At 37.2% G+C, this 23,298-nt stretch overlaps 6 protein-coding genes across 7 annotated transcripts; 1 reads left to right on the top strand and 5 right to left on the bottom strand.

Annotated features, from left to right (window-relative positions):
- Positions 1 to 282: 282 nt before the first annotated feature.
- Positions 283 to 2,663, bottom strand: LOC18023624 (sugar transport protein 6). Its single transcript, XM_006407942.2, has 4 exons — positions 2,171 to 2,663; positions 1,711 to 2,030; positions 990 to 1,616; positions 283 to 885 (listed from the first exon to the last, which is right to left on the bottom strand). The coding sequence occupies exons 1-4, from the start codon at positions 2,298 to 2,300 to the stop codon at positions 436 to 438; spliced, it is 1,527 nt and encodes a 508-aa protein (XP_006408005.1). The 5' UTR covers positions 2,301 to 2,663; the 3' UTR covers positions 283 to 435.
- Positions 2,664 to 3,178: 515 nt separating this feature from the next.
- On the bottom strand, positions 3,179 to 8,674 carry LOC18023623 (long chain acyl-CoA synthetase 6, peroxisomal). The gene is made up of 23 exons (XM_006407941.2): positions 8,496 to 8,674; positions 8,342 to 8,402; positions 8,162 to 8,239; positions 8,005 to 8,076; positions 7,849 to 7,930; positions 7,667 to 7,772; positions 7,512 to 7,588; positions 7,293 to 7,337; positions 7,100 to 7,186; positions 6,596 to 6,685; positions 6,356 to 6,435; positions 6,101 to 6,194; positions 5,761 to 5,849; positions 5,588 to 5,676; positions 5,252 to 5,381; positions 4,919 to 5,037; positions 4,694 to 4,817; positions 4,511 to 4,597; positions 4,248 to 4,351; positions 4,077 to 4,162; positions 3,908 to 3,994; positions 3,717 to 3,803; positions 3,179 to 3,503 (listed from the first exon to the last, which is right to left on the bottom strand). The coding sequence occupies exons 1-23, from the start codon at positions 8,611 to 8,613 to the stop codon at positions 3,405 to 3,407; spliced, it is 2,091 nt and encodes a 696-aa protein (XP_006408004.1). The 5' UTR covers positions 8,614 to 8,674; the 3' UTR covers positions 3,179 to 3,404.
- Positions 8,675 to 9,557: 883 nt separating this feature from the next.
- LOC18023622 lies at positions 9,558 to 10,130 on the bottom strand. Its single transcript, XM_006407940.1, has one exon. It carries the CDS (start codon positions 10,128 to 10,130, stop codon positions 9,558 to 9,560), a length of 573 nt encoding a protein of 190 aa, XP_006408003.1.
- Positions 10,131 to 14,117: 3,987 nt separating this feature from the next.
- LOC18023621 (nuclear transcription factor Y subunit gamma) lies at positions 14,118 to 15,199 on the top strand. The gene has a single exon (XM_006407939.2). The coding sequence runs from the start codon at positions 14,265 to 14,267 to the stop codon at positions 15,021 to 15,023; it is 759 nt and encodes a 252-aa protein (XP_006408002.1). The 5' UTR covers positions 14,118 to 14,264; the 3' UTR covers positions 15,024 to 15,199.
- A 498-nt stretch (positions 15,200 to 15,697) lies between these two features.
- On the bottom strand, positions 15,698 to 18,645 carry LOC18023620 (leucine-rich repeat receptor-like serine/threonine-protein kinase At2g14510). The gene is made up of 9 exons (XM_006407938.2): positions 18,414 to 18,645; positions 17,761 to 18,313; positions 17,233 to 17,693; positions 17,003 to 17,138; positions 16,837 to 16,908; positions 16,687 to 16,755; positions 16,499 to 16,570; positions 16,056 to 16,127; positions 15,698 to 15,954 (listed from the first exon to the last, which is right to left on the bottom strand). The coding sequence occupies exons 1-9, from the start codon at positions 18,490 to 18,492 to the stop codon at positions 15,915 to 15,917; spliced, it is 1,554 nt and encodes a 517-aa protein (XP_006408001.1). The 5' UTR covers positions 18,493 to 18,645; the 3' UTR covers positions 15,698 to 15,914.
- A 2,550-nt stretch (positions 18,646 to 21,195) lies between these two features.
- On the bottom strand, positions 21,196 to 23,298 carry LOC18023619. 2 transcript variants are annotated; one of them, XM_024159540.1, is made up of 8 exons: positions 23,222 to 23,298; positions 23,007 to 23,127; positions 22,788 to 22,926; positions 22,378 to 22,682; positions 22,188 to 22,282; positions 21,753 to 21,892; positions 21,569 to 21,652; positions 21,196 to 21,469 (listed from the first exon to the last, which is right to left on the bottom strand). In XM_024159540.1, the coding sequence occupies exons 5-8, from the start codon at positions 22,192 to 22,194 to the stop codon at positions 21,395 to 21,397; spliced, it is 306 nt and encodes a 101-aa protein (XP_024015308.1). In that variant the 5' UTR covers positions 22,195 to 22,282; positions 22,378 to 22,682; positions 22,788 to 22,926; positions 23,007 to 23,127; positions 23,222 to 23,298; the 3' UTR covers positions 21,196 to 21,394. The 2 variants fall into 2 exon arrangements, 1 of the variants encoding a protein (XP_024015308.1); XR_002900781.1 differs by lacking the exons at positions 21,196 to 21,469; positions 21,569 to 21,652 and having other exon boundaries at positions 21,752 to 22,083.

The raw sequence follows: 23,298 nt of genomic DNA, 5'->3' as shown, positions 1-23,298 counted from the left end.
TTATTGACGACTAAACCGGATGGCTTGTTTGGTTCAGCGATTCAAAACAGATCATCTTTTTTTTTGTTTCCTTTTATTTTCGGTCGTGAAACTATATGAACCACAAGAGTACAAGACACAAAGAGGAGACCCAATGATTCTTCTAAGGAAAATTAAAGTATATATACTCTTTTCGAATAGAAATTCTCAATATTTTAACATTTGCATGTCAAACAATTAAGATTCAAGACCTTTAAATTATGATGAAGAAATATTGAACTATAAAATTAGATTTGTGAGGAAATTTCCGTGGAATTTCATTGATAACACCTAACTTGAATCAACAAGTTGGTCTTATTACACTAATTGTTCCCACGAAACAAAATAAGTAACGAAAGAACTAAAGAACATAATAAAAAAAAAAAATTAGGAGATGAAACAGAAAGACTAGTGATTTCAATCAGTTCTCTTCTCCAAGTCATGATGATCATCCTCGGCAAGCATGTACCTTTTCCAGAACCAATGTGGCTTCCACACTCTCTCTCTCATGTCATCAATGGCGACTCCTTTCGTCTCCGGTATGAAGAACATAGCAAACAGTCCCATCACAATGATCCAAGCGCTGAAGAAGAAGAATATTCCCGATCTCATCCCGCAAAGCATCGACAAGAAAGCCTGCGCTATCACGAACGTGAAGAACATGTTGCACGAGACCGCAACAGCGAATCCTGCGCTACGAGTCTCTAGAGGAAACGTCTCGCTAGGTATTAGCCATCCTAAAGGTCCCCACGACCAGGCGAATCCCATCACGTAAACGCACACAAATATCACCACTACTAGGGCTTGCGGCTTCCCCAGTGTTCCCGTTGTGCCAAGGTCCTTGGCTAGGATGATTCCAATGATCAACTGTTTGAGAAGAAGAAATTGTGTTAGTTTTGGACGATTACTTGTGAAACAAGAAAGGTTAATTACTTCATGTTACTTGTGAAACAAGATAGAAAGATAAGGACCTGGCAAATGAGCATGTGAACGGAAGATTGGAGAAGAAGGAATCTCCGGCCAGTTTTATCGACGAGGTAAATCCCGACGAACGTGCTGAGAACGTTGATCGTTCCGGTCACAACCGCAGAGAGAAGAGCTGCGTCGCTTCCGAACCCAACGGTCTGGAACAAGACCGGCGCGTAGAACATAATGGCATTGATACCGGTAAATTGCTGGAAAAGCTGGAGAAGCATTCCGATGATGAACGGTGGTCGACTCGCGGGTTTCAAGAGCTTCCTGTAAGGGTCCTTGACTTGACTGGCTATGTCGCAGGCATGGACTATGGTTTCATACTCGTCATTAATATTTTCAACTCCTCTGATCTTCCTTAGGGCTTCTTTGCCTTCTTCGTTCTTGTTACGCTCGATGAGGCTCGTGGGAGTCTCGATGATGATCAGTGAACCGAAGAGGAGGATAACGGCGGGAATTCCGGCTCCACCGAGAGCAATTCGCCATCCGTAAGGGTGAACCGTGGCGGTGAAGTAATTGACAATGTTGGCTATTAGGATTCCAATTGTAACCATGAGTTGGAATATAATGTTGAGACCTCCCCTGAGGTGTGCCGGAGCAATCTCCGATAGGAAAAGTGGCACTGCCTGAAAAATGCATGCAATATAGGGTTAGGTCATTTCTAGAGACTTGTCACACAAGAAAAAGGTTAGATTCATTATGTGTGTATAATGTATCTACCTGATTGCCAAAGCCGACGCCGAAGCCAAGCAAGATTCTTCCAATGATAAGCATGACGAGGTTAACGGCTCCTGCGGTTAGGCCGACACCGATGAGGAAGAAGATGGAAGCGAACTGCATGGTGGGCTTTCTTCCGAGTTTGGAACAGGTGGCGGAAGCGAAGAAGCTGGCCACGAGGGCGGCTAGGTAAAGAGACGATGTAAATAGTTGCAAGAACTGGTTATCGTATTTGCAGTAATTGTTCTCGTGAACGTGCTTCTTCTTCTCCCACACCGCCGGGAAAAATTCCTTCAAGAAATCGTCCATCGCCGTCACTCCACCTTTTTGTATCACACAGGTCAATAATTAGCTAATAGAAAACTAAGTTACTTGAGACACAAATTAGGTTTTTTTTTTCTTTTTTTTTAGTTTGCTTGAAATGCAAGTATTGAAAGCTCTTGTACAGAGAAAGAGAATAAACCGGAAATTCCGATGTCGTAACCGAAGATCAAACCGCCGAAAGCAGCAATCATAACGCAGACGAAGACATAAACAGTCATCTTGGCTTCGAAAGCCGGAGCATTCCCATTAGATGTTACAACAACAGCCATGTTTAACTAGTCTCGATCAGACACCAACACTTAAACTCAGTATATATATATATAGAGAGAGAGAGAGAGAGAAAGACGGAGATATATATATATATATATATATATATATATGTAAGTGTTTGTATATGTGTGTCTGTGTAAGCTAAAGATGAAACATGAAGGAAGCTGAAGAAGGAGACAGAGACCCTGCTTGAAATGACAGACCCTGTTGGATAGAAGATGAAGGAGATGTTATATTTATAAGAGACGATAGAGTCACACACTAAACTGAGATCCAGACTTGTCTAAAAATGGGATCGTGTTTAGAAATAACAGTGGCGAGATCTACGGTTTTTGTATGGCCCGTAATCTCTTACTTAGGATCATATCTAATCTTGTTTTTTCTCTTTCCCATTATTTTTAGATTACACAGTCAAATCTTCCTGTACCAATAGATTAGGGGACTATTGATTGCGTGTGTATATGGCTTAATCTCCAAATCGCAATCAATTTGGATGTGTTGTTTTCAGCTTAAGTTGATAAGATTACATATCACTCACAGTCACAGATGTAAATAGATATGTTTATCTGGATATGATTATAGATAGAGAGATTATCATTTAGGGTGGCTATTTTGCTATCACTGTAACTTAAAAAAGATCGTACGCGTTACAGATAAATCCTATTTATAGACAATATGTTTCTTTCTATATACTCAAGTGTCAGTGAACAGACAACGAAGCAATTAACAAAAACATCACAATCATATTTTAAGTTTAAGGTTTTTGTTAAAAATTTAAGATTTTTAATGGTCTTTTGATGAGAATGTTTTTCCCCACAAACCGGTTAGAAGGAATGGAAAAGCCCCCAAAAACAGCAAACCGTGAATAAAATCATCGTTTTGTGGTAGTAAAGAGAATCTGCAATAAAACAAACAAACTGAGAATGTTTTGCCTTTCTTTATTATACAGGGACAACATTTAGTATATAATGTAGCACCTTTATTACCTTTACTAGCATTCAATAAATATTTAGCAAGAAACAACAGAAAAGAATACAATTGGGGATGAACATTTAAAAAGCTTTTGCGTGGGGCTTTTTTTATTAATCACTCGATAACACGAATCACAAAGCTTTATTAGCGGTGGGATCAGAAGCAGCAAGCTCCTTGTACATGTTTGTTATTGCTTCTGCGAAATATTCCTTTGCTTGTGGTCTCTTAATCTGCAAAATTAAAAATAAAAAAATTCTTCTGCCTCAATTCATTTTCACAATTGGTTTCCCAGTTATCTCACATCGAATCCAAAGACGTTTAACGATTTTTTTTTTTTAAATGTCCCTTAACTCACACCATATATAGGAGTTCTACCTAGTTTGAATGAAGAAATCTCATAAGAACTTATTCAGTGCCTCAAATGGGTCTGGCAGAGAATTTACCTTGAATGTCGGAGTTAGCAGACCATTTTCCAGCGTAAATGGCTCCAGCACCAACGTCACAGCCTTTGCAAACTCAAAGCCTCTCAACTGCATCAGATGTTTTTTAAAAAAAATTAGTCAGTGATTGCGTCTTTGAGAAAACTAAATCAGATGAAATAAGTAAGTAAAAGAATGTTTCTAAGATGCATTGCCTGAGCTTCTCTTCCAACACTGTCCATGTCAGATAGCACTGCTGCTTTCACTCTCGGGTTATTGCACAGTTCTCTCAGATCTCCATGCTGCATTTAGCGTAGAGGTATAATAAAGTTATGTTTCTAGTTTTACATTGAGAGTATTTGTTGAAGAAAGTTATATCACCACCTTAATGCCTTCTGAAGCAGCCCAGCTTTTAAGCACATCTGGATCAACCGATACAACAGCGACCAATGATGAATTAAAGCTGTCACCTGAAAAAAATGGAAACATGTGAGATGGAGGAAGAATAAATCAAATACTAAACAAAACAATTTACAAAATTTGTGTTTTCTCTACCATATATGAAGCATTGGCCCACAAATTTGCATTTGGCATAGACGTTTTCAATTTTCTCTGGAGCTATATATTCCCCTTGCGCCAATTTGAAGATGTTCTTCTTCCTAATCAAAGAATGAGGAAAGTTTACTAAGATGATTCTCGGTTCACAAGATACCAACAAGTCCCCAGAATAACAACCCATCTTTCAAGACTATAGGCTTATTCTTTGTGAGCCAACGTATTTGACTTTACTGGATAACAATCAAGTGATTTCGGAAAACCTGTCAATAATTTTTAGACGTCCTCCCGGCAACCACAGACCTATATCTCCAGTGTGAAGCCATCCATCTTCATCAATCACCTCTCTCCTGAAAATAATACATTTTACTGAAAGGATTAATACTTTTGGTACACTTTGATTTGGGGAAAAAAAAAGGAATTTGCAATGCGATAGGTGTTCATACGTTTGAACTTCATCTTTGTAATAGCCACTGAAAATGATAGGACCTCTAACACATATTTCGCCGCGGGGATGAGGCTCATCCGCTGATGTATAGTTCATTTCCGGGACATCCACAAGCTTTACTTCTGAGAAAGGAATGCATATTAAATCTCATAGCGATATCAGCTTTTATATTAGTTCCAAATTACTCTACTTATCTTATCGCAGAGTCAGTAAATAAACTCACCACAAGCTGGGTTAGGAGAGCCAACATGTCCAGTGAGGTTATCACCTTCGTCCATTCCAGTTATAACACAAGATGTTTCAGTCATTCCATATCCCTCTGCTACTCTTCCTCCAAAGCATCTGGAGTAGTCATATCAAAATATTAAATCAAAACGTAAAAGAAACATTACAAGCTAATGTAAGAAAATAAAGCTAAAGGAAACCAAAGCCTGTATAACTATGCATGAGCTAGGGAAAGAGAGAGATTGTTAGGGACTGAAAATTGTTCCCTCTTGAGGATGAAGTCTATTGTATAATATGATCGAACACAATCATCTACAAGCGATAAACTTACATTTTCAAAAAATCCATCACTTCAGGAGACAGAGGTGAAGCCCCAGACGTCATAAAACGAACCCGTCCTCCAAGTCTGTCCTTTATCTTATTAAATACCAATCTGTCCCATATGGGAGACGCATTTTTTCCTGTACCAACAATACCGTACAAAGAAAATCAAGCCCATAACTGTATAAACAAATTTTTTTTATTAACTCTTGTAACCCAATTGTAATCGAAATCCCGAGCTGTGTCAGAAATTACAACATAAAGCTACAGAAGCACTTAGATATTTTTTTTGATGGAAATAAGCCTTATATGTGCAAATAGAGTTAATGTGCATGACAAGACCTACCATTCAAGAGAGCCTGCTTCTTTGCATTATAGGCAGCATTGAAGAGCCTCTCTTTCAGCCCACCAGAGGTTTTTACTGCATTAGTGATACTGGCAACAACAATTTTACCATTAGTTCGGTGAATCACCAAAAGCAGCAGAAAGTGCATATTAAGAAACCGAAGCCATTATTACCCCGCATATATTCTATTGTATAATCGAGGGACGCTGCTGAATACAGTAGGTCTCAGAGCAGCCAAATCATCCAGTAGTTTCAAATTGTCCTGCAGAAATTTTAACAAGTGGTTCATCAAATCAAATCAACAGAAAAGGACTTGAGGGTGGGGGGAGATGGGGAGGACTATAAGCAAAGATCAAATCACAGGTACACAAGTTTCATAATGCAAGCGAGTGGATGGTTATCAAAAACATATACGATGGAGCTAGAAGTAAAGTTTCCAGACGTTCTGCCTTCACGTTTAGAAACCAACTTATGCCAAATAATTGGCTAAAAGAAGAAAGTTCAGTTTCCAACCCCTTGGTAGAATCCAACAGCAACTCCAAAGTACACTGATAGGATCTGATTTGCTCGTTCGTAAATGTGTGCCAGCGGAAGATACGAAATGTAACTGGAAGTAAAAGAGATTATGCAAAATCAGTTATACCAATAATTTCACTGAAACAAAGACCACTTCAGAATGGGGATTTCAAGAAAAGAGATCGGCAGTAATATATACAAAGGAGAACATCAAAAATTCTTTACTAATAGTAGAAAGAATCAACCACTTACACATCTGAAGAGAAAAATTTCACACTATAACTGGAGCCAGCAACATTTGCAATCAAGTTTGCATGAGTTAATACGACTCCCTTTAACATATTTCATCCAGAAGAAGAGCAGGCAAGGGAGGAATGAGACATACAGGACAACATAAAGAGTGATTTAGATGCTATAGACTGCATAAATATGAAATAAATAACAGCACTATCCCAGATTTGAATACCAATAAAAATATCAAGTAAGCAAAACCTTAGGGGTCCCAGTAGTTCCGCTTGTATAGCATATGGTTGCAACATCATCAGGTTTTGGGGGGGAAAATGGCTGAGGGTTACTGCGACCCTGAAACAAATTTGTGTGGTCAGAAGACTATGAAACCAACATGTACCACAACTGCAGGACAAGTGATGCTATAACTGAGAAAGATAGGGAGTAACTACAATATTTCAATGAGAAAATTATAATGAAGATATATGGGAAATGTGTACGCATAGACCTGATATAAAATGAATTCAAGTTGTAGGTAAAAGTATAATGATGTCGATATACACTTGAGCATTTATGACAATCAGGTGTCAGTGTTGTATATAAGTTGATGGAACACGTGTTGTTAACAATCAGAACAGGAGTCATGATAGCACTGGTAAGAATTTGTAAACTCTTAATTTATAGAATGTCTTTAATCCTGCTTATCTCTAGAGAACTGATATTACATTAAAAGTTCCACAGCAGAATACAGAGAATTATGTACAGTACCTGATTCAGTAACACCGAATATGATACAACTTTCACTCCAGCTGACGGTGGAAGAGAAGGCAAAGATTCATTCAACCCTCCAACAACCTACTCGGCATATGAGAAGTAACATAAACAGGGAGAGAGAAAAATTATTTGAAAACTGTTTCCATAATACTTAAAACCGTAATCAAAATTTGAGGTTTCTTCATACCACCACCAGGCGTACAGTTGGCATTTCAGACAAGCAGCTAAGTAACTGCAAGCTCCAACATAACCCAAACAGGAAAGCAAGGAAAGAGACGTCAGCAATAAACGACAATTCAGCAACATACACAAAACATTTGAGCAAGGGGTGAAAAGGTGTTTTTTTTTTTATCTAACGAAACGTGCAGGTGAGCTTTTGAATAGAGAAGGAAATTGATGAACTTACGGAATTTAACGTCTCTGGCACACAAAATATGGCTTGCACAGTTGCATGATTGACAATAAATTTTACAGCATCAGGACCTTCAGCACAAAAAAAAGAAGGAAAAACATAAATAGAACCTCCTTAAAAACATGCAACAGAAATAACGAGATACTTACCAAGAGTATCATACAAAGGAACAGAGACATAAGAATAAGAAGAACAGGCGTGATCAACAATGAGCCACTCTGGGCGGTTGATAAAGTAAATTCCAACAGAAGATCCCTGGAAGAAGAAAAATAGAGACTTGCGTCAGCTGAAACTTGAAGCTGGCAAGAGAGTCAGAATCAAATCATTTTACCGTGGGGATTCCGTGATGAACTAAACCAGAACCAAGAGCAGTTCTTGCTGTACCAGCTTCTCCATATGTCATCCACTTGTAGCTAGAAGAGTAAACCATAGTAAACGTAAGAAGAGCTTCAAAGAAATTGGATAAATCATTAAGTTAGCAGCTCACTCTCCAACAGTTCCGTCGACGCGAACCCGAGTTCCTAGATACTTGTAGTCCCGAAAATCATGAACAGCATGCCTACATAATCAGAGAACCGTAGTAATCAGAGAGTTTACTGAAATTGATATAGAAGATGGAGAGTAATAATAATGAGGTTTCATACTCAAAGTTGTCATGGAGAGTGGCGATGTCAGGATGATCCGGGAATCTACTAACGAGCTTGAACGGAGATCGAGCAGATCTAACAATTGAAATCGAACAGATCAAATATTGAGAGAGAGAGAGAGAGAGAGAGGAAGGTTAAACGGAAGGAAGAGAAACAGAGAAGCGGAGGCTAGAGAACCTGTAGACATTCCAATTGCCAGTACTCAATTTCTCCGGAAGCACAACACTATAGCCGTTATCTGATTATGATCGGAAAACAAAAAACCAAGGAATCAAAAAAACGGAAGCTACTACTACTACATCAGAGATAGAGAGATGAGATGAGCACCGACCAAGACAGAACTCGCCGGCGGTGGGATTGGAGCGGAGGAGAGGGGAAGAGCGAGAAGATGTGACGAGATGGGAGTGGATAGCGTTTATGCGGCGGCGTGCGGCGGAGGAAGAATCCATTTTTCCGATTCGGAATCTGAAGAGAGAAGAATGATCCGAAGATTATGACTATGATAAGGGGCACGCTTTTCTAAACTCTGCCGATGTCGCTATCCGTTGATTTCGTGAATCTTACAAACTCTTTTACATGTAATTGCAAAAAACATATAATAAAGGGAAATAACACTGGAATACTAATTTGAGTAACCAGTATAATACTATAATCCATTTGTAACATTTCTAATCCTATGTAGTATCACTTTGAAGATTCTGATAACAAACATCTAATCTTATAATCAGCTGTTTTGAATATTCGATCAGGATGATATTAACCATCCAAAGTTTCAATCAACGTATAGAAATCTATTGGTCTACTTTTTTTGGAATTAGTAGTCCATGCATGCCTAGTATATAGCGGATTTCTCAAAGTCTCGTGTATTCCAAATAAAATTATCAGTCATGAACGTAATAATGTCTATAGAACTGTTACCATGTTTTGTGGGTCAAACTGTTCGTCATGTCTCAAATCTTGTTTGCTTCATCGGTCGGAAAACATCATTAACCGGCTGTATCTCGCTGATGAGTGATGGCTATTTGATCATTCGATCATTTTGCTATGTAACTAGCTAGTCTATTTTGTTTAGTTGTATAATATAGTATATTATATAGTTTCGTGATATATTTCATTTTGCTAGTTTCATTCGATCATTTGATTTGGTTTAACTAATTGCCGACAAAACAAAAGCCGACAAAAAAAAAAAAATTTAATCATAATCATCACTTGGAATTCATGTGGATTGTGGATACAACTTAACCAAACATCAAGATTCAAAGTTCAAATGGAACTGAAAAGAAAAAGAAAAAAAAAAAAGAGAACAATAAAACGTAAAATCTTGATGATTACAGGAAACTAGAATTAATCTGCCCTATTAAGCCTATGTTTACTTGAGAAAGACATCAACATTTTACAGCTTAGTGTCAAGCTCACAAACTTGATCCTCCACTTCCATTGTAGGAAAGCCAAGAACGAGTTTGCAATGCGATAATGTATTCAAATGTGCCTTAAAGATTCCCAACACTGTAATTTTCCCTGGCATTTTTGCCTTGGTCTCTATCACAATTTTCCCGTGCAATACATCTTGCAAAATATCACCTAAATCCGCAACAAATTTATCGATCTGAAGAACAAGAGGGCAAGGCAAAAGCGCTGAGCCTTTGGCAGGGAGTGTGCTCGAAGGAAGAGTGAGGTTACCCACTAGATTATCCCTGTAATAAACCAAGTTTTCTACCGTCTTGTATTCGAAATCGGCGAGGTTAGGGTTCTTGAGCAGCATCTGGAGTGTAAGAGTGAAATTTAGCTGGACCTCAAACGGCGGTGCTACATTTGTGGATACGCCTTCGACAGTCGAAGACACGGTTTGCAATATGGGATGTTTTGGTTTGAACACGGTTTGCGCAAGGATCAAAGTGATGATGAAGATGATGAAGAGGATGGAAATGATTCCGGAAACTATGTAGCAAATGCGTCGCTTGGTCATGATTATATAGTATTATTGTATATGTGGATAGGTTTTTATATGTAGAATGTGTTAGGGTTTTTAGAGCTTATAGGCTATTTCTCTTACAGAGATTCTTAGAATGCTGGATAAATTTAAGAAGAAGAATGCCTTGAGCTGTGATAACTGATTACAATCTGTATTTATTTTGTGGCAGTAATTAGGCGGAGGTTTTTTGTTGCTCTTGTTGTTATTTGATCAAATGTTATTGTTAAAAGTCAAACTAAATTAATTAGGCAGATTTTATTCTTTAGCTGAATTTCTATTCCTTTCAAACATACGACCTGTATTTGACTCTGTTTTTTGAAGATTTCTTGCTTTTATTGAATCCATAGCTTATAGATCCAAAAGAGTTTTTTTTAGTTAATGTTCAAAGTATTAACAGATGTTTTTATTTAATTGGTGAAAATATTAGTCTATGACAGAATAATCTGTAGGAGCAGACAATTTGCATATTTTTCATAATAGATAAAAAAAAGTGGTTTGGTTTGCGGATTTTTTCTTAACGAAGAATAGTTTACCAATGGATATTTTTATCTATCTTGTGGCTTCTGTCTGTCAAAACAATTCATTAGTTATGTAGGTTATAACTTCTAACCACTATAACCCATTAAACCGATTTGAGAAAACAAAAGCAATCTTTCTAATTTCTGTTTTCTTTTCGTTTGCCCTTAACTAAATAATAGATAAATGTTCTCAGATATCTATTTACAAAAATTTCATCTTATATATATATATATATATATATATATATATATTTTACTAACTGGTAACTTATATATTTTGAATGAAGGTGTTACCGTTGAAGGGAATCGCAGATTTATTATACTTTACGTTCCTTGCTGCCCATCGTTGAGCTGAGATAGTAATGGATTTTTAAAGGGCCACTTTATCTCGGACATTATTATACTGTAGAAGCATAATCTTTTGGATTTTGTGTATAGAAATACTGTTTTTGTTCATCTACAGAGATAATCGAGATATAAATGACATATAACATTGTATCGTGTGAATATCAATGAAGGAGAATGTGGAAATAGGACAACATAGTTACACCAATTGTTTACAGGAAGTTTTGAAATTAAAGCTAAGAAAAGTCCTAGCCCCCAAAATTAGAAAATGGGCTGGACACAAACCTAAGAAGAAGATTGGAAGACCAGGCTTGATGAAAAGATTAAGCAAGAGAGAAGCAAAGGCAAATATATGAGAGAATTCAAAAATAAATTACGTTTAATTAAATATGGGGTTGTTGAAGCCTTTAACTTTATAAAAGTATTTCGTCCCAATTTTCTAGTTTTAAAATAACAGTAGTTATTATAAATTAACATACCAAACGATTAAGCAAATCGTTTATAATTATGTCTTTGGAACTTTTTCTAAGTATGGAAGAAACAAGTGAGAATAAACGGATAGATTTTTTTTTGTAGTTACAGACAATTTCTCAAGAGAACAAAAGGTTAATGAACGTCTGACACACGAGAGTTTAGTGTAAAAATATTTGTGCGAGAATTAATGAGTGAATGTAATAAAATATGAGCTTTGTAAAATAAGGTTAGTGTCAAAGTAAATTATTATTTTAAGACCGAGTGAATCCATTAATAAACTAAACGTGTAATATATAGCTAACAGATTTTTGTATACAGGTGAGGTGACTACGTTGTCTCTACCCTATCCAAAATTAAAAAGGTACTCCCCAACAATTCATTTTCATTTTGCATGAACTGTGTTTACACCTAAATATTCCATATCTCTTTGTTAGACGATACCGTTTAATATCATATTCAGTGTAACAGAAAAATGAAAAAAAAATATGAAGCGAACAGATCTAATTCATAATATTCTTCGGAGAGCGCAAACCTAAAAAAAAGCCTTTCGATATTAACGATAAAATCATCAGAGCCAAAACGTTGACAAAGAAAAAAAAAAGAAGAAGATAGAAACAAAACGAGTGGTCCAACACCAAGAAACCCGCAGCTCGACGTGCTTCCAAGTATTTTCTTGTGTTTATTTATTTATTATATCATACTATTTCAATATATACCCCATCCTTTAGATTATTATTGTCTGTTTGTCTCTCCATACACAATAGTTTGCTTGTTAATTAGTGGTTGTGTATATTGATATACTTTTCGGAATTTGTTTTTCATCCATAAGAAAAACGCTGATACTTTTTAAGGAATATTATTAAGTTTAAATATTGTCTGCTGGTATTTTTTGGACTATGGTTTTAAATGATAGATTTTTCAAAAATTGCAAATTATTTTATTTATTTTTAACAAAAAGACTGAAATTCGTATATCTTCTTAATTGGGATTTAAAGCATGTAATATGATTTTTTTTTCAAATCGAGATATAGTTATTGCTACTTGTAAGATTGTATCGGGCCAAAGCTCAATATATGGGAAATCATCATAAGCTAGAGACAAAAGTCATGCAGGCATGCATTGTGGAGACAAACATGTGAAAAAGATACGTACAATATTTAATGAAAATTATATTTGGAGACCTATCTTCGAATTTAGTTTCGATTGTATTAACCAGAATCAGCAATAACAACGTCAACCACAATTTCACATCGTATAAATGGAGATATCACGCATTAGTTACTAGAGTTTTTTTTTTTTTGGTTTCATATATCTATCACTTCAATGGAAATTCTAACCTAAAAGAAAAACAAAAGAAAAAAAACTTGTTTTTTCTTGGTCAATAAAAAAATAAAAAACTATACCCTCACAAAAATTACATCATTCAAATTTCAAACGCTTGTGATTTTGAAGATGAGTATCTTATAGAGAAATATGTATCGGTTCTTCCATAGTGTTTTTTTTTACAGGTTCTTCCATAGTGTATTTTGTTTTTTCTTGGTCAATAAAAAAATAAAAAACTATACCCTCACAAAAATTACATCATTCAAATTTCAAACGCTTGTGATTTTGAAGATGAGTATCTTATAGAGAAATATGTATCGGTTCTTCCATAGTGTTTTTTTTTACAGGTTTTTCCATAGTTTTATTATCATATATTTTGTTGCAAAAATTTCTTCCATTGTTATTTGGTTTTTATTATTTTTTGTATTGAACCTGAAATCATAATTATTTCACTATCACTTTCTCGGACAGGATCATATGCTTTCATTTGCATTGATAATGATATAAGTATAAGTTGCTATCATATTTAACGTTTTTGTTCATATATGAATTTTCATAGCGAGATGAGCCGACGACATCATTTGCTTTCCCCTTCTTTTTACATTAATTAAGTAATTTCTCATGCATTTATTCGTTTATAGCATATATGTTTTCTTTTCTTTTTTTTTGGGTCTAAAATGTTAATATGTGTTTTATTTTCTAATGTAATATTTATTCCAAATTCTTTTTGTTTGACGTCATGTATAGAATTCACAAGATTAAAGAAAACAGTAGTATAAACAAAAAAACTACATTTCTTTCCAAAAAAAAGCTACAATTAAATGTATGTAATATTTAACAAATACAAAAAACGATATGTGTGTAATAAATCACAACGCAAGGGTCATGTGCCGACATGTGTTAACTGTTCATTACCCTTCTTCATGCACTCTCTCGTTAATTCCCAACTCCCATTGACTGATCCATCCTTTTCATCTATCAGAAAAATGTTTTTTTTTTCCTTTTATATTCAATCTCGAACGTTGCAAGATTATAATTATATAATTGCACAGTTGCATGGCTCATCTCTATTCTTAATCTTTAATAGTCATAAAACCACAACTCTAATTACATGTCTGTAATTTGTCTGCTTGTGTCTCCCCCTAACGTGTCCATGTGGTCGTCTTCCTCATTAGTACTATTCTAAACTCAATTAACTTAATTTCATTGTATTCATTAACTCACGCTGCTTCTCCAATTTCAGACCTCTCTTTCTCTTTCTATTTCGTTTATTTTATTTATCTCCATCATCCATTACTCTCACAAAGTCCACCACGAGCTCGAACTCTTCTCTTAAACTTACAGACACAAACCAATCAGCCACACGTCTATAGCACGATTTGCTCACAAATCTGACTTCCACCGAAGATTATAAGTAGAGATCTATCACTTATTAAATCTTCATCGAGAGAGAGAGAAAGTAGAAGATATGGTTTCAGAGGCGATATCACAGACGGAATCACCACCGTTGATTGGACCTCGTATTTCTTTCTCAGCTGATTTATCCGACGGTGGAGACTTCATCTGCATCACCCCCGCAATGTGTAAAGAGTTAGAGAAAGACGTGGTCAAAGGGTCAGTGAAAGTCGCCGACTTTGAGTTCTTGTCGGAAAATGTGAGTCCACAAAGAATGCTCACCGCGGACGAACTCTTCTCCGAAGGAAAGTTGCTTCCTTTCTGGCAAGTAAAGCACTCAGAGAAGCTTAAAAACGTTAACTTGAAGACGAACGAAGAAGAAGTAGAAGAAGAGAATCGTAAAGTGGAAGTGACGATGAAGAACAAAGATCAGGAGAATAATAATAATAATAATAATAACAGAGTGAGTTGGTTTATAGACGAAGATCCATCTCCTCGTCCTCCGAAATGCACAGTGCTTTGGAAAGAGCTTTTGCGGTTGAAGAAACAGAGGAATTCTTCGTCTTCTTCGTCGGTGAGGACCGTGTCGTCGTTGTCTCCATCGTCTTCCACGTCTTCATCGAGCTCACTTGAGGATGCAGCTGCGAAGAGAGAGGAGAGAGAGAAAGAAGGGAAGAGAGGTAAGAAAGGATTAGAGAGGACGAGATCGGCGAGTATGAGGATTCGGCCGATGATTCATGTTCCTATTTGCACTCCTTCTAAATCCTCTGTTCCTTTGCCTCCTCTGTTTCCGCTTGCGCTAAAGAAAAACAGAGTGGAGAGACGCACTTGAAAAGTTCGAATCTATCTTTCGATTGACACAATTATTGGTTGATTTGTTCAGAATCTCGAGTGTCTTTTGATGTGGTCTGTAACTCTAATGCATTTGATTAAGCGTTGTATCAGATGTATTTTTGTTAATCTTTATGGGTTGAGATCTAATGTGTAACAGTGCTAAGTGTCAAGAAATTCGAGTAAGATCCGTGCCTCTGTTCTTCATCTCCATTTCTTTTCGTTCTTTCTGGATTCAAAAAAGTATTTTGATTATCAAAAGACAAAGACGTGATTTAGATTTGTTGCATGTGAGATGTGAAATGTGCGAGACAAAGAGGTAAATGTCAAAAACAAAATGATGAGACAGCAGATAGAAATAGCAGAGTAATCTGTTTGTTAGTTAATGATGAGAAAGTGAGTGATGAAAGACTGATGGGCACATGCAAGATTCAGATGTTTTCTAAAATTTACTTTTCTCTGCACCAATCGATTTTGCTTCACCATTTTGGAACTGGGCTCCACCTTAATAGACTACAGCTCTCGTTCTTCACATTTTTCTTGTGCTTTTGTTACATCATATCTGGCATATTGATAGATATTTGATCAAGAAATATCTTAAACTCTGATTCCAGGTGAATATACCTCAATGACCATAAGAATTGGATCTCAATAGAACCAACTTTTAATTAGAGGAAAACACAATCACAAGATTCATAATAAAACAATGACGTATTTTTCATTACACAACATATGCAATCAGTATATTCCCGTATCCCCACAGTGTTAAAAGAATGAAACATTAAGATCTGTTAAGTAGATTGTACATGTGAGGCTTCTAATTTACACACAAGCTCTACAAAACTATAACACATACTCAAATCATTGTCGTCTTCTTCTTAAAAGGCCCGAATCAACGTGGAGGTTGAGTCAAAAAGGGATTACCAGAAGTCCTGAAGTATAAAGAATCATTGAGAATTTGTATTAGCCAATTCGAGATGAGACATAGTCAGATTTGTATGGTGAAAACTACTCTCGGAAATTAGTAGCTCACCTTAGCTCAAGTCCTGGCTTCTGCAGAAGATTACTAGGAATTTGGCCAGTTAGGTTATTGTTTTGCAAGTACCTAATTATCCACAAAACATACATAACTAAGTCAGAAATTCATGCCCTTAGCAACAAAATGGAGACATACAGGTTCAAAATTTCTTAAGTTGTGGTTTAGGTTGGCGAATCAGAACTATGAAACTGAGTATATAGAGGAAACATCACTATAGTTATGGTGGTATAGTGCGCCGTTAATAATATGGCCTTTGAATCTTAAAAAGTAAAGTTAAAAGACAAAAGGGCGGAAGCCAAAAAGAAAGGGCTAACTTATTATGCCATTTCCATCCACAAGGCAAGAATCTTGACAGAATAAGCAGACATTATGCAACTTATTCTAGAAAAGCATTTAAACCAATAATCAAAGGAGCGTATATGAGAATGGAAACTTACAGCTCTCGCAAGTGTGGCACTCCACCGAAAAATGGAGGAATAGTTCCACTGAAACGATTATCTTCCAAATGCCTAAAGGGAAAAGGGATGAGATTAGCTTATGAGTCTTTGTTCACTTACCCGCCTATTGTCATTTACAGGACCAAATGTGCAGCACAAGTAGGGAAATATAATAATTATCTGCTTACACTGATTCCAGCAATTTGAGTGAACTGAGGTCAGGTATACTTCCCGAGAGAGAATTGTTTCCCAGCCAGCTGTTCAAAACACACGAAAATCAATTGATGTTTTTGATAATCAGGCATATAAACTAACTGTTCACTGGTCAAGGTACTTACATGGAGGACAACCCTGTTAATTTGCCAACTTCAGTTGCTAGCGAACCTGAAAGGCCCATACTAGTCAAGTTCCTGGGAGCAACAATGGATTGGAAAAGTGTCAGTAAATCTCAAACTGATTCATCAAATAACACAGACGACACAATTTGTCAAAGTCCCAACTCACAAAGCTACTATGCGGATTCGGGGGCCTTCAGAGCAGGTAACTCCAGACCATGTGTAATTTTTAGGCATACAAGGATCCCCATTCCAATCAACTGGTGCGTTCTTGAAGCTGCTTTTAATAGCATTCAGAGCAGTTACTACAGAAGGAAGAAACACAAGTCAGCACGTTAGCAGCAAACTACAATAAAATATGAAATAAAATCAACCATTCAGCGTAGTTAACAGTCCTACCATCTCGAACAAGAGTTCTCCCTCCAAGAGAAATCAGCTCAAACATTTCACCACCATTGATAAGAGGGGGAAGGTTTGAACCACTTCTAGGACTTAGAGTTAACGTCGTGAGACCTTCAAGAGGCCACCTGCTTGCAAAGATAACCGCACCAGCTGGAGTGACAGACAGCTCTTTGTAATATGTTATACCATTTACAGAAACATCGAAGACTCTGGATCCATCTCCCAAGGAATCAGAATCGTGGGCAAAGTATAGCGCAATATAGTAAGTGGATTTTGTTAAGGGCATTGGAGGCCATGTGAACTCCAAAGGCTGAACCTGAGTAGCTCTGAGATCTGTGTTGAATATCCTCGAAGGCGGAAGGTTCCAGAAACCAGAAACTTGTAGTTTCCGATTGTTTGGTACCGTCGAGTTTAGCGAATAAGGCTCCCAAAACCTATCAAACTCATCATCTGGAAACCTGAAAGCAACATATATCAGAGTGAAGTCAATGTATCAGAGTTTTATCAACCACAAGCGAAGCTAACCTGATGATTGGTCCGCTGTATCCAAAAGCATGCCTTGCAACAAGACTTAGCCCGAAATTTCCAAAGTCAGTGGAATTGTAAAGAGTGCCATCAAGCCTGACGACCTCCAAGGCGGAGATAAATGGATCGGAAGTGGTATAAGAATTGGAAGCAATGCAGACGCTAATGGATTTTCCCTGAGCCAGAAAAACCCCTTCGTAATAAGAGGCGAGACCGTCGGCGTAATCGGCGGTGGTATTGACGACTCCCCAGAAGGTCCCGTCGACAATCTGGTCGAATACCGGCGGCGGAGTGCCTTTTCCGTTAACCCCACCGTAGTAATAAGTCGTCCTGATCATGTACTTCCAGCCACGGGAAACGCTAATCACGTAGCAAAACTTGCGACGAGTTCCGTCGAGGTTAAGCGGGAAGGATCTGACGGTAAATAAGATTTCGTCGAGCACTTGATCGGAGACGTTCCTGGGTGTTCCGCTGGAGACGAAATTCTCGTCGGGTTGCCATCTCCGGCCGTCGATTACAGATGAGGAGGAGGCGCCGCAATCGATTAGAATCGCTAAATTCAGAAATCAGGAAAAATCAGGAGACGTGGATTGGGAGGAGATTACAGATACGAATACGCAATGGAACAAGGAGGAGAATGAGAGAGATGGTACCTGAGGGAGGAGAGGGCTGTGAGAGAGAGGAAGAGATGAGAAAGAACACGGCGAGGAAGATGAGTCGGAGATGGGACATGGCGGCGGAGACGGTGGTTAAGACGTAGTTAGCATATAAGAGAGAGAAAGAGAAAAAGGGGTTTTAGGTTGGAAGAAGGAGGGGTTGACCCTCCAGCTCCAGAGATTAGGAATCAGAAGAAAAAAAAAAAGCAGAGAATTAAGAGGAACAGGTCAGAGAGGAAGGAGACGAAGTTGTTAATTTGTATTTGAGGAATTTCGGATTTTGCCTCTTCCTTTTTTTTTTTTTTTGGTTTTCTTCGGAAAATCTAATAATTTTCTTATTCCGTTATTTCTGTTGCGGTTTATGTGAATTAAACCGGCGGTAAATAATATTTATCATCCAGTACTCCCGGTTCGACTCAGGCTGCAATTCAAAAATTAATACCATGTTAGTTTTCATAAATCTGCAATTCAAAACTAATTAACAGTGAACATATTTCTTAATATTGACTCAGGTTCTTCTGATTCCAAATCTGAATTTTTTTTAACATGATTAGCTTAGCTAAAATATCTTCAACTTCAAATTATTTGGAGGCATTTGATAAAAGTTTACGTTTCCTCACTTTTCTTTGCTTCTTCAATGCAAATTTTCATTAAAGCTTTGGATGCAAAGCGTGCTTCTTCTGCCTCGCAAGATTTCATTTCATGTGCTCGCATTAATAAAATAGAACTTTAATGGTATCTCTTTGCATTTTGTCGAAAGCTCATACACACGTCTACTTTGTGGCGGACCACAACGGTCCAAAAAGTCTCTAAAACATTATTATTATTAGTATTTTAGTAAAATATAGTTAAACTAATAAAACACACTAAATGCAATTCGAGATTCAGTTTTAGATGTTGTTATGAAAAAGCACTTAAGCAGAGGCAGCTGTAGAAGGATGGTGATGCTAACACAATGATCATTATAAACATAAACGTTTTTGTTACAAATGTTTTACCAAGGATCAGATCTCTATGGCATTACGAAGGATCAGATCTAAGGTTCAACTTATGTTCAGAGGGGTCTTTGTAATTGCGATATGGTCCCATTGGTAATATATGCAGAATCATAGAAGAACATCTTTTAAGCCTTAGAGTCTTAGACATTAGAGACATTATGCTATAAAGTATGGATGAACTGTTTTTTTTTTATATATGTTTGTTCATTCCCGATTAAATGCAGGACGAACCAACTGGTGCAGAGAACAATCCCAGAGATACGCAGTTACCTCTGTAGACTGTAGAGTGCTCACATAAGTCTATAAATTTGTGAAGTTTTGAAGAAAAAATGAAACTGAACATCATCAACAATAAGAAAGAATGTAACTTAAGGTCACCAACATGGCGGAGGGACACCATCTTTATCATCAAGACAAATCAGAATTATCAATAAATTGAATGTCTCAATATATTTATTAAGTTGACTACAACATTCTTGAAACAAACCGCATTACCTCCTGCAGTTACAGAATGGACGTTGTTTCTGCTCATACTCAACTTTGCAACATCAGACAGTGATTATTCTTATGGAAAGTCCAGGAAACTGATAAAGTCTTCATAGCTGCATACCCATTCACAAGAAATGTTTTCTAATCACACAAAGATATAGACATCGATGATTCATGTAATCCTTGTCATAGAGACATTCCTGCAAGCAAGAACCCTTGTATAGTTACATATCCCACAACATCGACTCGAAAATATCTAGAAATGAGCAATACTGTATATAGAACCAACCTTAGGCAAGTGGAGAAGAAGATCAACAGAAGCATCCGGCTTTGCCATGCTACGAATGGCTTCTTACAAATTGAAACTCACGCGAAACTGGAGCTAGCTCTCAAGTAACCTATGAATTTACAAAGCTCGAATTTTTCACATTGACAATATGCCCACGACGGACTCGGAATTGTAGACAAATAAAAAAGAAAAATTTGCAGAGAGAGAACCGTAATCTATCCGAAAACAAGTCTTTTAAAGAAACGCTGACGTTTTGGCCTCCAAAATGACCCGAAACGCTGGCGTTTTGCCTATCCCAGCTTAATCTGGCGAAAAAACATATCCCACTCGCACTTGGTGCGCGTTGCGCGCGTGAGGCCTATATTATTAACATCACTTTATATCGTTTGCGTTTTGTTTGTTATGAGTTGTCGTTTTGCCTTTTTTTTTTTTTCTTTTTCTTTTCTCTGTGTGTTTGACCCGTCGTTTTTATTTCACAGATTGGTTGTTTCTCAGATTTACGTTTTGCTCTAGGCTTACACGAATACTCTTGTTTTCGAAGAAGAAAATATTCAAGTATCAGCCGACACAGCCATGGACACGATTTCCAAATGCTTTTTGTAATCCTGAGCTAGAAAGCTGTTGGTTTTCTTTGTTTGAATATGATCTTCCGCTTGAAAGGAATTGCTTATAGTATGATTAAAGATGCAGAAGACAAGGGGTTGATTTACTCCCGTAAAGGTACAACAGTTGAATCATACGACCTTGTTTGACTTTTTTCGGAACTAAAATCAGACTAAAAGTCCAAGTCTTTTGGTGATATACTTCAGAAAACACTGATTGAGCCAACATCTGGTAACACCGGGATTGGTTTGGCGTTTGTCGGGGAAGCTAGGAGGTTACAAAGTAGTGCTCACAATGCCTGAAACAATGAGCCTCCAAAGAAAAATCATTCTTTTAATAGAGAGATAACCTTCCTTAAAAGAGGTTATCTTTGAATTATACTCGTCCAAAATGATGAACATTTTTGAGTTCTAATCAAACAGATTCTATCCATTACGTAAAAATAAAGAAAACATTATGTCAAGTTTCGGACAAGTTGAAACAAAAACAATAAAAACATACTTTCGCGGAAGATGCCCGAGTAAAAATACATTACAATGTCATCATCTTACAGAAGAAAGCGTGGAGGCTTGAGCAAGTAGATATCTCTCACCAACCCTTTACCCATTTCGCCTACCGCCTTTAACATCTCCTATTGGATTAGTTTCCACTTCCTCTTCATCTCGTTCTCGTTTCTGCAATCAAACATTACACACATTTGCTTCGATTTGTCTCTTTTTTTTTTTTTTTTTTTTTTGGTTTAAAGAAAGTTTTCAGAAGTTTTGCATTTTTACCTTTGAATTGTGTTTAGTCCAAGCTAAACCAACCGTGTCGCCTCCTATATGATCATACCACGGCTTCAACGTCCCAAACTCATCCTGCACACGACCACATAAGCTAAGAATCCCGAGAAAGCTTTCTTTCTTTGACAACAAATTGAATAACTTTTAATGTTTTGGTTTTGATTAGAAAACTTGCCTGCAACCCACTCATGAAGCACTTGGTTGGCTCCAAGTCCACCATTAAATTCTTAAGCTCCTCAGGGCTTCTCTTCAAATCTCCAGGCAACAAAAAGGGATTAAATGCTGTACTCGCCTTTCCACGTGCTACATGTTTCCCTGCTCAAATCATTGGGAGTGTGCTATAATTTATGGAATTCACATAGAAACATCAGAACTAGAGACAGAGAGCCATGTCTAGGAGCTTTCTTAAGTTCTGACGGAAACAAAAGACGACGTGGGTAAAGTAATTAGTCTCTATGGAGAAGAATAACTGCATCATAGTTGTTCAAGGGTATCCTGAAAAGGCACTGCAACATGTATATGTATGCACTTTACATTAGTCAACATTGTATTAATTATGTTCTTTCAATACTAGCTTAAAGCAAAATTTTTTTCAATGCATCTCACTCACCTCCCATTGAACGAAATAATTAATGTTCTTTGCAATACCAGCTTGCTTAACACGTTTGCGCTGCTTCGAGCATAAGCCACCAACCTTTTTTGTTCCTTTAACAAAGTATATAGTAAACTTAAGTTAAAACAAGAAGAAAATTACAGAGCGGTGCTGAATGAACTTTCAAAAGCTTACTCTAACTACTGACCGATAAAATTTGGTGAAGTTGTTGTCCATGCTTCTGATGCCTTGTCATAAGGAGCAGCCAAGAACGTGGCTGAACTTATGTTTTGTCTGTCCTCTTCGTATCCCTTTCTACTTGACATGAAGTTATCCTATAAAACCATAAAGCATTTACATATGGCAGTCCTAACAAATGTTGCTCATCATTAGAAGCATTATAACACATCACATTGATCTCCTTCTCTTTATTTCTGCCAAATTCATTCGTTGTCTATGTCAACAATCAACGGATAGAACAACCAGTCATAGTCTGCTAGTAATCGAAAGAACCTGTTACACAGTCCAGTGAAGAAAAATGAAACGTTTTAATTGTTGGAACCACCATATTACTTGATTGGTTTTTGTAAAATCAAAAGTATGGAGGCGGAAAGAAACCTTAAAAATCCGTCGATACGGGGAGCAAGGAACACCAAGTGGGAGAGGCGTTAGGAAGACATAAGCAACCAAAAGTTCAATGGCCTCTTCTGCCAGGCAACAAGAAAACAGATGCGCAGGAAACCATCGTTTTGCAAGCCTTAAGATAGCAGACAAGTTATGGGGTTATGAAACTTCAAAGGAAACAAAAGTAAACACGTGAAGTTTATGGCTTTTTACCTTGCAACTGATGCATATATAGGAAGTCGACTATGTAAACCACTGATCATGCTTGCATGTTGACTGCGAATGAAAAGCATTTTATCGGCAGAGGAAACCTGTCTCACCGGGTCAACTCCAACTGCAACTCAGTAGAGGTTCAGGAAGTCAGTATCACATAGGCTTTCTCTTCAGTGATAGTAGATATTATGAGTGTGCAAGAGAAGAAATCTCACTTTCTCTCTTCACCAAACTCAGGCCTCTTTCATGCATTATTCTCAGGCGAAATGCGTAAGCGTAAGCGTAAACACCC

This window comes from Eutrema salsugineum, unplaced genomic scaffold (assembly GCF_000478725.1).
Source record: "Eutrema salsugineum unplaced genomic scaffold, Eutsalg1_0 scaffold_13, whole genome shotgun sequence".
Classification (NCBI taxonomy): Eukaryota; Viridiplantae; Streptophyta; class Magnoliopsida; order Brassicales; family Brassicaceae; genus Eutrema; species Eutrema salsugineum.
The sequence above is the reverse complement of the archived record's forward strand: the minus strand, read 5'-3'. Positions and strand labels throughout refer to the sequence as shown.

What these genes read in the sequence shown, in the direction of transcription:
- LOC18023624 (XM_006407942.2), bottom strand. Translation starts at nt 2,300, where the DNA reads ATGGCTGTTGTTGTAACATCTAATGGGAATGCTCCGGCTTTCGAAGCC. An exon ending in TTACGACATCGGAATTTCCG is followed by an intron (nt 2,031 to 2,170) that starts GTTTATTCTCTT and finishes TGATACAAAAAG; the next exon opens with GTGGAGTGACGGCGATGGAC. An exon ending in GCGTCGGCTTTGGCAATCAG is followed by an intron (nt 1,617 to 1,710) that starts GTAGATACATTA and finishes TGCATTTTTCAG; the next exon opens with GCAGTGCCACTTTTCCTATC.
- LOC18023623 (XM_006407941.2), bottom strand. Translation starts at nt 8,613, where the DNA reads ATGGATTCTTCCTCCGCCGCACGCCGCCGCATAAACGCTATCCACTCC. An exon ending in TGCCAGAGACGTTAAATTCC is followed by an intron (nt 7,338 to 7,511) that starts GTAAGTTCATCA and finishes TGGAGCTTGCAG; the next exon opens with TTACTTAGCTGCTTGTCTGA. An exon ending in CTGTTGGATTCTACCAAGGG is followed by an intron (nt 5,850 to 6,100) that starts GTTGGAAACTGA and finishes AAATTTCTGCAG; the next exon opens with GACAATTTGAAACTACTGGA.
- LOC18023622 (XM_006407940.1), bottom strand. Translation starts at nt 10,130, where the DNA reads ATGACCAAGCGACGCATTTGCTACATAGTTTCCGGAATCATTTCCATC.
- LOC18023621 (XM_006407939.2), top strand. Translation starts at nt 14,265, where the DNA reads ATGGTTTCAGAGGCGATATCACAGACGGAATCACCACCGTTGATTGGA.
- LOC18023620 (XM_006407938.2), bottom strand. Translation starts at nt 18,492, where the DNA reads ATGTCCCATCTCCGACTCATCTTCCTCGCCGTGTTCTTTCTCATCTCT. An exon ending in TACAGCGGACCAATCATCAG is followed by an intron (nt 17,694 to 17,760) that starts GTTAGCTTCGCT and finishes TGTTGCTTTCAG; the next exon opens with GTTTCCAGATGATGAGTTTG. An exon ending in GTGCCACACTTGCGAGAGCT is followed by an intron (nt 16,128 to 16,498) that starts GTAAGTTTCCAT and finishes GTGGATAATTAG; the next exon opens with GTACTTGCAAAACAATAACC.
- LOC18023619 (XM_024159540.1), bottom strand. An exon ending in GCTTCATGAGTGGGTTGCAG is followed by an intron (nt 21,653 to 21,752) that starts GCAAGTTTTCTA and finishes GGTCGTGTGCAG; the next exon opens with GATGAGTTTGGGACGTTGAA. An exon ending in GGACTAAACACAATTCAAAG is followed by an intron (nt 21,470 to 21,568) that starts GTAAAAATGCAA and finishes GTTTGATTGCAG; the next exon opens with AAACGAGAACGAGATGAAGA.